Here is a 15,346-nt window from a genome sequence, read left to right as displayed (position 1 = left end):
GACGTACGGGACATAGTGTGGGGGAAACCCTGTATTTATACATAATAAACATGCATGGGCTCCAATGGGGACCTCTACTGGAAACCTTCCAATGCTTACAAATTTATTTTGTTGAAAGATGGTAGTTGCAACTTATAATACCTGCATGCCTGAAGAGCACAACATGGCTTCAAATAAACCATTAACTGATGACCACCAACAGCCCAGGTGTTGTTCAATATACTATCGGGAAGTCAATTGTGTGTGTGTGTGGGATACAGAATCATCTACAATGCTATTCGACATTGAATGAGGACAACTTCAAGAATGTTGAGTTTGCATTTCAACATTTCGTAGGCCTATTGTGAAGTGTGACTATCATGACTGTGCAACAATGTTCTTGTGTCCTGAACTTTGATAGTAGACATTGAGATTTTTAGTTACAAGTGTAGAGTTTTGCTCGCCCAATTTTTGCAGAGGACAAACACTCATGAGTTTGTTCAATAATCAGTATTAGGTCTATAGAGTTTTCTTTGTTGTACTAGTTTCATAGATGGACATTACATTGACGTTACTGTGGACATTTTGATATGTTTTGAATGGGATGGATCATATTTCAACTTGAGGGTCAATAGTGGGGAGTATGATACAGTGTTGTACAGTATATACCGGAAACAGTTTTGTACCAAAACTTTGCATCTTGAATCATTTGTGGTCTAACAAAGCTAGAATTGATGTTATGACTATTTGGTCTGGTAACCAGTATCAGGTCTATAGAGTTTTCTTTGTTGTACTAGTTTCATAGATGGACATTATGTGGACGTTACTGTGGACATTTTGGTAGAATATGATGGATCATATTTCAACTTGAGGGTCAATAGTGGGGAGTATGATACAGTGTTGTACAGTATATATACCGAAACAGTTTTGCATCAAAACTTTGCATCTTGAATCATTTGTGGTCTAACAAAGCTAGAATTGATGTAATGAGTATTTGGTCTGGTAACCATTATTAGGTCTATAGAGTTTTCTTTGTTGTACTAGTTTCATAGATGGACATTATGTGGATGTTATACTGTGGACATTTTGGTATGTTTTGAATGGGATGGATCATATTTCAACTTGAGGGTCAATAGTGGGGAGTATGATACAGTGTTGTACAGTATATACCGAGACAGTTTTGCACCAAAACTTGCATCTTGGATCATTTGTGGTCTAACAAAGCTAAAATTGATGTTATGAGTATTTGATGAATGTGTAGAGTAGATTTATACTTTACGCATTCCATGTTTTATGTAGTGGAATGATCTCACAAGTACAGTCACTGCTCTTTTCGATCCCCGAAAGAAGGAAATATGGCATGAAATTACAAATGACATTGTTCTGACATATCCAAATTAATGTTTTTATGTAGAAATCAGCTTGTTATGGTATATTCAGAAATAAAAATATGAGTTTTCATAGTCAATTTTTATTTGGACAAATTGTCCCGTACGTCACATGTCCCGTACGTCACATGTCCCGTACGTCACAGGACAATTTTCATTTGTGTAATCACTGAACTGGAATGGCTTCATATTTTTTTCTAATATGTTACAGCTTAGCCCTTGGAAGGTTAGGCTATTCACTAGTTATAACAGCTTGATCACTGCCCTCCTAATTTCAGAGCGATTTCAACTTTGCTCTTTAGCAAAAAAAACACAAAATTCTCTGGTCCCGTACGTCACACTGTACATTTATTAAGATGGGACCTAATTAAAGCAAGTGTAGGAAATCTTCATAAGTTTGTAATAAAGTAGCAGCAATAACAAATATGAAAACCTGAAAAAGGTTCTGGAAAATAGATTTTTTATAACTTTTAGACACATTTAAGTCTCTGAAATGTCCCGTACGTCACAGTGCAAATAGCTTGGACCTGCCCAATATATGATGCCCTTTTTCATCTATTTCATGTTTTGAAAACTATCTCTCTGGGTTCCCAACGATCTACTTCACTACAGAAATGCAAAGTAAATAAGTGCACAAACCGTCCTGCCAACTGGCTAGAAGTCGTCTAATGTACCTTGCAATACCAGGAAGTCAAGTGTCATAATGGTAATGTAGAGATCATGTGCAGTCTGTTGACTATTCTTGAACTTATAGTCTGGACAAAGTGGATGAGTCACATTACAGCCAGGTTTGCACTTTTTAATTTAAGGGGGCTTGTGGTATCTTTCAAATGTCATTTTCTCTCAATGTGTAAATCAGATGACTGTGATAAAGTGTTGCTTTATATCTTTCGGTTCATCTGTTTGTAAAAACCTCAGAACTATTCTTTTTATAATTGGCTACATGTTGAAATGTCATCCTAATTAAGTACTGATATTTAGTCAGTGAATTTTATGTTCATCAGATTTCCCATTCCTTTGCTTTTAAGTAAGCCACCATAAAAGCAAATAACACTACTATCTATACACGTTTCATGTCCCTACCTAATTCTTTTTGACAGCTGCCTCCCTTTTCTTTTTTTCCGCTTTTTGATTTTTTTTTAAACAAAAAGTAAAAGTATTGAGGGTCGTAAATCTGTTTAATCTCCACTTTTCGTCATTCGTCTCTGTCATATGAAAGTGTATATAAACTGTTAACATACAGTATTACAATCAAAAGCTGAGTGGAGACGCACGAGTGTGGAACCTGTGATATAGCATGCAGTGGCGTGCACAAAGGGTCATCAGTCAGGTAGAATGGTTCAGTTGGAGATGTTTGCATTCAGCCGGGGGGGGGGGGGGTGAATTGTACCACTACTATGGGTGTCCCTCCCCACCCTCCCCTACCTTTTTCAACCTCACACAAAATATGTATTAGTAATACCTTGCACTTAGGCCTCCAGTACTTACATAAACCTACTGTAACTTATACAGTAATAGTCTAAATATGCCTCAGAAGGAACCAACCTTTTCTGGGGAAAACCCAAACCTAGCATACAGTAGGAGAGGCTTCAATGACCCCCAGGGCAACACCTCCTTCATTGTTAAACGGTTCATTCACCTCCTGCCCTCTCATAAAATTTAAACAAAATAGGCTGCAGTTACACATTTATAGAACTATAGTACAGTACAGTATCTGCAGAAACCCAGTGCAACTGGCACTGTGTAATTTAAGGATGATGTATATTCCATACATATCTTAAATAGAACAAACTTTAATGACATTCCCGGTATCCTTGTAACACACAGAACAGTATGCACAGTTTAACATTTTATTCAAAATACTTTAAGGTGGGGTGGGAGGGGGAACTAAGCCACTCTAAAATAAAGAACCTACTGTCCTAGAAAAAAAGAAAAATTTCCCTACTTTACTTGAGGATCAACTAGCAGAAATGCGCAATGATTCATACAGTTCTCTGAGAATACTTTTTTATTGATTCACAGTACTGCATGACGGAGAAACCAAAAATACAGCGAGCGCCGAGCAGCAGATCTAAGTTATGGAATGACCATAATGTCTTTTAGCAGAAAAGAAACAGCAAAGATTCTGTATAAAATTGACTCTCATTTTCCATTTATTTTCCTTCACTGCCTTGCATACTGCATGCATAATTCTTTTCCTGTGACAACGAATTTCAAAATCTGTCCTAAAGTCCGATTATGTATGCCATTTGCTCACTCATGTTAACACCTACAAATCAATACCTACAGTAGATCAGGGCAGCCTAAATAGGCAGCTCAAAGCATGCATACTCTATATATAGTACTTAACTGTACGACACAATTGAAGGGAGCATGTGCACATTATATTTTTATACAATATGTGAAATTTTCATAACCTAACAGTCTATTATACGAGAATGTGTCCCCTCAGAACGATTTGATGTTCATGCAATTTCAAATCCTGTCAGAATCTGACCGGATTGGAAGAATTTTCCAATCGGGTATATTCGCTACAGTGCAGTCAACTCAATCAAAGGATGATCTCTTTGTAAAACATCATCACCCACTGAATAACATTTAAATAAGAGGCAAATGGTATAAAGACTTTTCTATCCATACCACCAAACCCTCCCCCCTCCCCCTCTTCATTCTAAAGATTCCATCATGTTAATCTGGCAAATCCAGTATCCAGCCAGACTTGAAATGCCCAATCCGATGCATCCCTTATTTCGTTCAATCCATTATTTGAAAGGACTACTATCTCAGTAATAACTGTACATATGCAGAGTTGTAACGAGTCATTTTTGACTTGATTTTAAGACGAGTCAAGTCAAGATCGTTGATTTCCCTGACTCAAATCGAGCCATTGTCTCAAGTCATTGTACATTACCTATATGGCTCATTATCTGTAATTTGTACTCATTACAGTATGTACAACACTGCTCTAGACAGTAGTACCCTAATTTTATGATTTAGGCCAATTGCTATCAATAGGGGGACCCACTCATGAAGTCCAGCCATAGGTTACACTCACACAAAAAAAAAAAATGAAACACAATGTTTTGCTTAATGAGGGCTCCCTGGGGCCAACTAGGTTTCATGACCCTACCAGCCTACCCTGCACATTAATCAAGGTACAGTATACAGAGTCAGATTTTTATTGTTTTTGCTCAAATATACTCCAACCAATAGATGTAAGGTGGCACTCTTAGAGAATTCATATTAACAACCTCTGATGTTAATTGACCATCAGGATTACTGGAATATACTGTAGGTACTACCAACTTGAAGAACTTGTACCAACAAGAGAGAGCCTGTACCCAACTCAAACGAGAGCTTGAAATGGGCACTCATGCATAATCAGACTTGAAGGAATAACCAAAGACAGAGATGAGAGTAATCTTACTGTGGATCAAACAGCCACATCGTTCAGAAAAAGTAACAAAAACGTTGGAAAACATTTAATCACATAGTTCACTTCATCCACAGTCTTTCCACAACAGCAAACACGGAGGTGAAATTTGTCATTTCTTTTGTCATTTGGCCTTGAACATGCATGATATCACACGCTTTCACCCTGATGATCTTAATAACACATGACACAGATACAACCCAGGTCTACATAATTTGCTTTCGCTTCCAGGTATCTAACAAACACTGAAAATACTAGATTACTAAAACCAAGTTCCAAATTTGGTCCTTGTTTACGTCAATCTGTCAGTACTGATACTGAATTTTCATTCATCCAGTGGGATAAGGGAGGAATTGTATTCTGGTCATTTGATTGGTCAGTTGCTCGTTGATTGCATGCAAAATCCACTCTTTTCCACTCTATGAAATAGAACCATGGGTTATACTTTTTTGGTAGCACTTTTTTTCAATGGTAAGAGAGCAGAGAAACCTGTCTGTTCAAAACAATCTGTTGCATGAGTGCATTTTACCCATCTTAATATAATATGTTGTATAAAACAAATAATGAATGGTTTCCATTCGTGCAATAGTGCAAATATTTCATTCGTTGAAAGATGTTATTTGTTCCATTCAACTCGGCTGCGCCTCGTTGAATGGAACATTCCATCTTTCAACGAATGAAATATTTGCACTATTGCACGAATGGGAACCATTCATTATTTGTATACTGTAATAAACCACTCCCATGCAATAAACTATACTCGAAATATTGCACTTTGCTGGAACAACCTACTGTAGTGACATTTAGCAAGAATTTTCGAGTAGAAAGATTGCCACTTGAGTTGTTTCAACAGCACAGAAGACTGAACACAGCAGGAGTGCACCGAGGAGAATGCATAATGAAACGAATTATGTGTTGTAATCCAGATTACGGGATGAAATAGACTTGCCTAGAATGAGAAAATGGATCTAGCAGATAAGACTGTTACAGCTTTAACTGTAGTACCTAGAATTGGGTGATTTAGGAATAATAATAATAATACATGATGAGAGGGTGAGAGTTACGGCACTATACAAAATGAGTGGGTTGTAATGAGTAGCTTAAATGTCTTACAGCGAAACCGTAAGCAATGTGCTTCCAATGCATTGGCTTACTGTATATGTTTACTGTATGATATATCAGAAAATAGGCTTAAGAGTTCCTACAAAATACAAACTTGAGTCCTCAACGTGGTTAAACTGTCATGCACAAGTTAGCAATTTTGACTGCCTTGGTTGATAATTTGTAGGCTAAAACATTGATTCAATAAGACCAAAACAGAACTTTCGAACATATTCACTACAGCTTTTATTGCCCACTGTGCAGTAACACAGCATGAGAAGTTATGGTTATATGCAAAGTTAGGTTTACCCAGTCACCATAGTTGAAGTGTACTCAACATAACATGTGTACTGAAAGGGCAATTTCTTTACGATCGTCCAGTTGTCCGAGAACCAAATTTTTGGCTTTTTCCAGCTTTGGCGGATGATTAGTTGTTTTAATCAAATCCAGATTACATTTTAACTAAATACTGCCAAATAGGTAAGAAACATAAATTGGTGTTATCCACCATCACTTTGGGATACTGAAATGAAACAACGATAGTGGTAGGTCAAATAGAAGGACCAATCCAGAGTCTTACTGGCCCAAAGCTGGTGTTCATTTCTACAAATAAACTAATCATATGATACTGTATCATACAGTATCATATATTTCATATGTACTATACATAAATACTGGTCATTTTTGGGGTTATCTTGCTACATTTTTTGACAATGTCAAGAGATTGCAGAGAACTTAGAAATTTGCCCTGGTACTATTAGATTTTCTATTTGTGTTAATACAACACTGTTTGCGATATCTTTGTATCACTTCTACACAACTGTACCATCAACTATACAGTACTCAAAATAGCAAATGGTAATTTTCCACAAAGTCAAATTTCTGAAGAGAAAGTAACTGGGCCGCCAACATATTTAAACATTTTATAACGTACTGTACATCGCATGTAATTAACATTAAACACAAACTGTATAAAATTGCAATGATGACCAATGTATGATTTTTTTTAACTTCAAAGGACCCATAGATCAGTGTTTGATATATATGTGAATTGTAAACTTTGGGTCATCTATAAGCTGAGATCCTCAGAAGGAAAAATCAAATCGATATTTCAGCATGTAAAATCCACGAAATGGTACTGGGTCACCATTAATGAGTTACACCCAGTCTGGGTGTAACTCATTAATGGTAGATTCTTAGCCAATTACACCTTGATTCACCAAGTAGATCAGAGAGAGGGCAGTGGTGAAATGTTAGTAATTTTTGACAGGTATTAACTAGTGTTTACACAGGTCCAAAAATCGGGAACCGGGTACCCGAGAGCGGTTACCCGTCGGGTATCCGGGTACCCGGGAAAAAAATTGTTAACCCTCGTGTATCACGATTTTCAAGAAATTACATATTAAATGCTATAATAAATGAATTATATTCTCTACTGACAATGTTTTCATGTTCAAAAACGTATGTGTAAGGTTAGGTATAAAACCTTCCTCAATAATTTCTATTTGCTTTTTTTTCTGTCATAAACTTGTTAATTACTTAATATAATTAACATTACTACTAATTAGTAGTAATGTTGTTAACATCGCAAAGCCGCCGCTGCTTATGCTTGCTCTACATGTCTATTGGATCAGACCATAAAATATATATATATATCGCGTCGGGCGGGTTACCTTCGTTATTGCTGTTATCTTCGACCACATATTTTAGCTTAACACCACACTAAGTCAATTGGAAATCTGCCTAACCGTAGATTTGCAAAAAAAAAAAAAAAGTATTAAATCACACTTTGCGTAGGATTCGGGTAATAAATTAGGAACCGGGTAGTATTACGTCGGGCGGGTACCCGGGTACCCGGATAACCCGTGCAAACACTAGTATTAACGTACAGTAGGTGTGCATTCAAGTTGACTGGGAACAGGTAAAAGGAAATTAAACATATATCGGCACATAACTACAAAATACTTTCTTGCATTTGGTCAGCAAACTTTGTACCAAGAATATGGAGCAATTCTAGAATGACATTGAATTTGAAGCAGATCAACTTTCTAACAACCTCTAAGAATAGAGAAAAGGTTAATGAGAAAGTATTTAAATAAGGATTCCATTCGGCTGTCAACATTTCTTCGCCCAGATACTAAGGTACATACAGTACAAAATATGTACTTTATTAATCATACGCAACAAGCTACACTTGAAATTTTGGTATGTTGTAATAAAATTTTGAAAATGACACAGATTTAAGATAATAAAATACATTTTTGTGGGATTTCATCAAATAGCAATGTGTTTTTTTTCAATATCAACTCACAAAAAAAATGGTTTTCATTACATGCACAAACAGCAGATCATCAGGAATGAGCATGCACTAACCATTACAGTAGTACTAATAACCTGCAGGCATGCATGTGTTCTTGACTGAGTATGTACAACACTTACAGTAACATGTATACTTTATGTGATTTACAACATCACCATATAAGAAATTATGAAAGCTGTGAAGTACAACATTGCTGTATCTCCAATCCCAAGCTCTGAAACTAAATTTTCCTTTCTCAATGAAGCTAAATTTATACACAACCAATACTGAGCTGTTTTAACCCACAATATCAGTAATCCTTTACTGGGTGGGCATGATGATCATACCTAACTACTGTAACTACACATGTAAGCTACTGTACATAGTCTGTCATGAATAACACATCTGCAGTACTAATGTATACTACTAAGTACTACTGTATATCATAGCTTAATTAACAATCCAATTCCTTTTTACCTGTTGGCAACTTGTTCTGCAGTATGCTTCCTAAAACCACCATGAATATGAATGGAACCTAAGTGTTACAGTCCTAAGTCAGTAAAAATCAGAAAATATATTACAGAAAAAACAAATCCGTAAGTTTTTACTAAATATATTTCAAACCTGACACTGGCTGTTCATTGGTCCACTTTCACATAACCAGCACTGATCATTGTTGAATATTTAGCTTGCCGAGGTACATGTTTTGTTGTTAACTGCGACGGTCGATTACAGCACAATGTCCATATACTAACGTCGTCGTCGTCGTCGAGTCTAAAGTGAAATCACTGAAAATGCAAAGGCCTGTTCCACGAATTCACCGTACAGAACGGAGTGTTTCTCAATGAACCCCAAGGACAGATGGCCTCATAGTCACACATCATGAATTCATGATTAGGTATTAAACAAGGGAGCAGATATTACAGAAACTTGAAACCGAAGTGAAAAAAAAATGTGTCATGGTGTAACATTAATGGAGCAGACAATTCTGTCTTCTTTTTTCGAGATAACAGTTAAACAATAAAGAGTAATTTAAGTAAGCTGTCAGCAGCCAAGGGGAATATCTTTAAGATCACAACATTTCTGTTTTGTTTTTTTACCCTTTACATTTTTTTCCTTGGCTTTTCTTTTCCAGTGAGTTATCCATCTTTCACAAATGCATACTTTTCTTTAACTTAGTAGAAAAGCATTTTCAGATTGATATATAATCACAATTCACAATGTTGTGGACTATTGGAGTCACCTTTGAAAAAAAAAACATTTCATAAAATTATCACCAAGCTACAGCTTGTGCAAGACAAAATTTTCTTTTCATAAAACGTTCTAGTGTTTAACAAACGTTTCACAGCAAGCTTCAAAATTGCAATTTCAAATTTTGTAGTGGAATATGTCAGGGAATGACATGGCATGTGAGACTAGCTGAAATTGGATTTTTGAGGGGATCAATGGAATCAGTAATGAGGAATGACAGCTAGAGATTTGGACATTACTTTATACACAGTGTAGTGCAGTCAAAGACTTAGTGCATTGGAATTAATGAAATGGTGAAATAGAGTGGCTACTGTATGTGTTTGTATGGGTAGGAAAGAATGTACAGTGGACATTTGAGTATACTACTGTGTACTTCTGCACTTTATGCAAGCAAACAGAAAATGAAGTGCGGTTAGGAAGCTCTAGTAGAACAAGGACATGAGGAGACATTTACTGTTTTCTGTTTCAAAATGAAATTTGTTGATTTACTAGACAATTGTATTTATTTATTTTTATTTTTTGCTGTATATTTGTTCCGATGATAATTATGAAATGATACTCAAGAATTTTCTCCAATCAATACTGAAGATCTACAGTACGATACATGCAAGTGGGGTAAAAAAAAACAATTTACCTAAAGTTTGCTCTAAAAATTGATGAGTAAGAGGTATTGTTTCGGTTCCAATGTTCAAGTGTGTGGAGTGGGATTCTTTTAGAGAAAATCTAATAAAAATAACTTTTTTGTAAATGGAAAGTGTCGTTTTCTGCGAAAAATGTTGTTGTTTTTTACCCCCAAAATTTGCTTAATTCGGGGTAAAAAAAAACAATGCCGGGGTAAAAAAAAACAACGCTAGAAAATAGCTATTTTCTTCATGAATGTATCTTAAAATCATGTTTGCATATAATTACATCTAAGTATGAGCTACTACCTTTACATGAAAAAGGGAAAAAATTGTGAAATTGTCTTAATTCGTAATTATGGATGGCTCGTGTCATATGTCATGCTCAGCCATATTCATACTGTACAGTGTGTATATGATGCTACACAAATGTGGTGTCATATAGTAGAAACATTAGAGTTGAGCCAATTTCAGTTACTTCTGCCCAATTATTTAACATTTTTGACACATGACAGACATGAAAACTATTTGCCTAACCTCTAAAATCAACATTATGGAAAAATGTATCCATTCGGGCAAAATAGGGAGTACATTGGAGCCGGAAAGTACTTGTTTTTTTTACCCCATTTGCATAATTTTTTTGGGGTAAAAAAAAACAAGGGCCCCCCATGAAGTGTGAATGAAGTTGGAGTAATTCTACCATGGGGGAGTGTAATATCACTAACTGCTATGCTGTAACTGCTGGAATAATCTCCACATCATATAAGCTGGGTATGCAGGAGAAAGTTTCGGATATGTGGTACAAACTTCAAATTTCGCTATTTTAGCATTCGCTTGATTCGATGAAGCGGTGATTGGCAGCGAAGTGACATAGAGTTCCAGAAATTATATAATAATAAACTAGACATGTAGGACTATCACCCAAAATAAATTGGAACTTTGGCTAAATATTCCCCTTCTATAAAAAGGGGTTGTTTTTTTTTACCCCAACTACCCCCTTGTTTTTTTTTACCCCAACTGACTATATCTGCATTATACATTAATCTTACTGTACAGTGCGTAATACTCCCTCAGAGTCCCAATGTCTTACTGTTCTTTCCTCTGTCAGATGGCTGTTTTATATCAATATTTACGTACGGTATTCAGTATACTATGGCAGTCTGAGATTGTTAGTCATGAGGTCAGTCTAATTGGAGAAAGGTCTAATATCTAGGCTCATAGTCTAGGTAAAGTAGCAATGGACGTCTGAACTTGTTACTAAAACAATACCATGATTGTAGAAATATAGTGTGTGCCTTCAATGACCCCAATACAGTAATTAAGCAGTCAAGCTTTATCATGAAGACATAATTTAATGATGAAAGTGTACAATTGGAATAGATTAACTAAGTACAGTATCGATGAATATTAAACATGTATTAACTTTCATGACATGATTCTTTTGCAGTGGATGGATTGACTTCCAGCGTGGATGGATTGCTCTGGACATCAATTTGCCCCATGTTCAATTGGTCAGTTTGTCAATAATAGACATTTTGCCTAGACAGATAAGTTTAGTAAGCTGAACTTGTACAGTACAGTAGTGCTGTAAGTTAATACCACATGTTTCCGAAAACTGCATACTGTAGCTAGGATGATTTTTCGATGAATGCTTACCTGTCTCCTTGCCATGTTTGCAATTTGTACGTACAAGTAGTTGCACAAACAAACAGTTGAACTAACTTCTTCCCCTCTGTACCTTCCCACCAACCAACCCCCCCCCTCCCCCCTCTCTCCAAACTCCTCCCCCACTTTTCATCATTCTTTGAGTACTAAATTTGCAAAACTTGAACTGTACCAAATATTGCAGTATATATAAGAATGATCTCATATTATCAGTAACAATGCATACTAGGGTGTGTCAGTATAAAGCAAAAACAGATACCGATATACCCGCTGACAAATACCTGGTATTACCCGGTATACCGAAAATTTCGCAGAACCGCTACACAGCATTAACTGTACTAGTTATCAAACACTAGCATGAACCGTATGGACACTACCCTAGCCTACAATTGTATTTGCCCCTTTATGACGATGACTATCTCATCTATGTTTTTCTTTTGCAGCAACTTATTTAAGATTTAATTTAAAAGAAAATAAAGTAGGAAAACTCAGTGTTCAGTGCACTCCACTACGAGGCCCAGTCTAACGACAAACAGTACAATAGCATAATATCGGTATCCATCCAAGTTATTTTGTTTACAAGGTTTTTAGACTTCACCTTTATTGACCTCAAATGACATTTGACGAATACAAAAACCAATAAGGTTCTTTGAACCCACTCACATGCGTCTACATGTCAAATAAGAAATTCTAATACGTTTACAGGCTTTGAACTGAAGTGACCTAGTTGTCCTATACATAAAAAATAGGTTTCTTGTACATATATCTACATACATTTTGCTTTTGAAAAAAAAAATTTTCTAGTTCGGCATACCATTAAATTCAAAACAATGAGCCAACAGATTTCAGGCGTACAAAAGAAACAAAGATTTCTAAAAACTGACCTTATTGACAGACGAGCTGCTCCTCGATGATTCAAAAGAGGCAAAGTCATCTTCGTCATCCTCATCATCAAATTTCAGATTGGATCTAGGCGCTTCAAAATTTCCAAAATCACCAAAGTGATCGTTCGATTCCTTTTCCTTTTGGCTATTCGCGGTACCAAAACTGGCCCAATCACTCCCTGTAGAACTTTCCTGACCGCTGAAAGCATCAAATGCAGCAAAACTTGGCTCTTTGGAAGTAGCCGCTGAAGTGCTTACTCCTGACAAAACAGGTGCATGGTCGTCGGTTTTGAAAGCACTAAATTCGGCAAAGTCGTCGTCGTCTTCATCACCTACTTTATCTAAAACTTTGCTGGGATCACTTTTTAACTTGACACCTTGCTGCATTGCTTTGGCATCCACAGTCCCAAATTTATTATCACTACCTAAGACTAAGTCTGATTTCTCCTCCGACGAGTTTTTCACAGAAGTTGACTGAAAAGACACAAAATCCTCGTCAAATTCATCGTCTTCCGTGACTTTGCTAGCAGAGCCACTACCCTGGCTAAGCCCTTTGTCTCCTTCCTGAGTAGTCACTTCTTTTGAAGTAGTCTCAACGTTTTTGGCAAAAGAACCAAAATCACCAAATTCATGGTCATTGTCATTAATACCTGAGGGTATAGAAGTGTCCCCTACGATTGGAAGTTCTGATTTTGATTTTATGATGTTATCATTTCCGCTTCCATCTGACATAGAACCGATACCGACTGAATCTTCTTCCGACACGCTGCCGCTCTCCCCTGTTCTGGAGGATGGAACTTTCGAGACGTTATCTTCGAAATTGCTCGGACTTTCAATGCTGGAAGATTCAATTTCTGTTCTTGCAGTTTCTGGGGATTCAATTTCTTTTGGTTTGTGGAAAGATCCAAAGTCTCCCGAGTTACTTTCCTCCCTGTTCTCAGTGTCTGTTTTCGAAATGGAACTCGATAACGACACCGAAGTACCATTTGCTATATCTTGATCCCTTAGTTCATTGCTGGTTGTTTTAATTCCCATATCAAAGTTACCTTCTCCAGCATGGGTATCCCCAACTTTAGTGTCCTCACTCTCTCTGTCACCGCTTTGTATGAATTCTAAACTGTCGCTTGAACTGTGGGACGACTCTTGATGGGAGATGCCGTTGGAAAGTGTCGGAGGGTTGGGCTGGGACGGGATGTCAGCTGGCGGGTCCCACATTTCAAAAACGGTTGTGGTCCTTTCTGCTTCATTTTTTTGCTTACCTTTAACACTACCAGTATCACTAGATAAATCAGTATCCAAAGATTTCAAATTTGTTTCATCATTTATAGAATTCTCTTCTGCCTTATCAAAAGAATTCAAGTCATTGGTCTGCGTTCCACTAGGACTGTCGATTGGAATGAAATGTCTGCTGTCTAGTTTGGGAGCCTTTTCTGGCGATGAGTCAGATTCCTCAACTTTGGCGGCAGAAAATGTCCCAAACTCATCATCTTCATCTTCACTGGATCCAAAATCAATCGGGGGCGGTGAAGAAGACACGATTGGTACAAAGGTATCACTGGTGGACGTCATGTTGATACTCTACTGAAGACTATTCTGTGAAGAACAGGGGTATAACACATGAAGAAACTTATGTGCAAAAGTTTAACAACTCAATATTATACGATCAATACGAGATTTAAGAAAACCCAGCAAACATCACTTATTCAAATATCATGTTTTGGTTTCAAATTTATACATGCTAGAACTTGCATACATGAATGTATGTACCTCTATGCCTAGCCTTTAAAATCTACCTTTGACATCTGACCCTACAATGTCAAAAGTCACAGAGGCACTAAAAGATATGCCTTCAGTATGCACACTCCCACCAAATTTGAAGTCGTTCGGGCTTACAGTTTAGGAGTTTGTGACACACTTTTTTGGTTGCTAACTTCCTACACTTACACACACACGCTAAAGTGAACACAGAGAAGTTAGTCACAAAAATGACATATATTAGCAACAAGAGCTCGAATAAATCTGTTTTCCTTATAAATGTATTACTTTCTATTCCATCTATTGTAGAAGTGATGTTCAAAAATAATTGCTGTAACCTACTCAAATTTGAATACTTGTAAGTTGTAGGGGAAGAGAATTGTTACACCACCTCTTGATAAACGGACAATTTCCTTTTACTGATTTTATGTGTTTAATTGAAGTTTCCAAATTCGGAGGTCCAATTTTCTTTTCAATAGCTGGTCACACATGTGCCCAATACATCCATGAATTTTACAGCCATCCTACATGAATATTTGTTCAACAGGGCTAATTTAGAAGTTGTGCACAACTTTACATGACTCACAGTCACAACTCACATTACAAAAAATGTTCTGAAGACCAGTATGGCAGACCCATTAACATGAATAATATAGGAACCTAGGCAGGTAACTAGCCTTGGTCATGTGTTAAAAGCAAAGACCCAGCTCTACAATGAATGGTGAAACTAATGTTGGCCAGGGAATGAAGGGCCCTGTACCTTGCCAAGAGCAACCCTACATCCTAGGCTAAGCCTAACCATATGCCTTGTCCTCACTTTGTCACGCCTAGCACAGCTTGACACATATACTTAAGCTAGGCCTAACGTTAGTGTCAACATTAAATAAGAGCTAAGAATAACATTGGGCTATATGCCTAGACTAGCCTAGGCATATCCTAAGAATACATAGTACATGTAACTAGTTAAGCCA

General features: G+C 36.8%; 1 protein-coding gene across 9 annotated transcripts in view; it reads right to left on the bottom strand.

Annotated features, from left to right (window-relative positions):
* LOC139971828 (uncharacterized) overlaps positions 1-15,346 on the bottom strand; it is a 50,442-nt gene that overhangs the window by 34,564 nt on the left and 532 nt on the right. For all 9 annotated transcript variants that reach the window (XR_011794500.1, XR_011794501.1, XR_011794499.1 and 6 more), the window contains exon 2: positions 12,621-14,213. Coding sequence is in view for 6 of the 9 variants with exons in the window: in XM_071978585.1 (XP_071834686.1) it covers positions 12,621-14,189 (1,569 nt within the window). In the remaining 3 variants the exon portion in view is untranslated. The remainder of the gene's footprint in view (positions 1-12,620; positions 14,214-15,346) is intronic.

The sequence above is a fragment of the Apostichopus japonicus genome, chromosome 8 (assembly GCF_037975245.1).
Source record: "Apostichopus japonicus isolate 1M-3 chromosome 8, ASM3797524v1, whole genome shotgun sequence".
Lineage (NCBI taxonomy): Eukaryota > Metazoa > Echinodermata > Holothuroidea > Aspidochirotida > Stichopodidae > Apostichopus > Apostichopus japonicus.
Note: the sequence above shows the minus strand (reverse complement) of the source record. Positions and strands in the feature narration are given on the sequence as shown.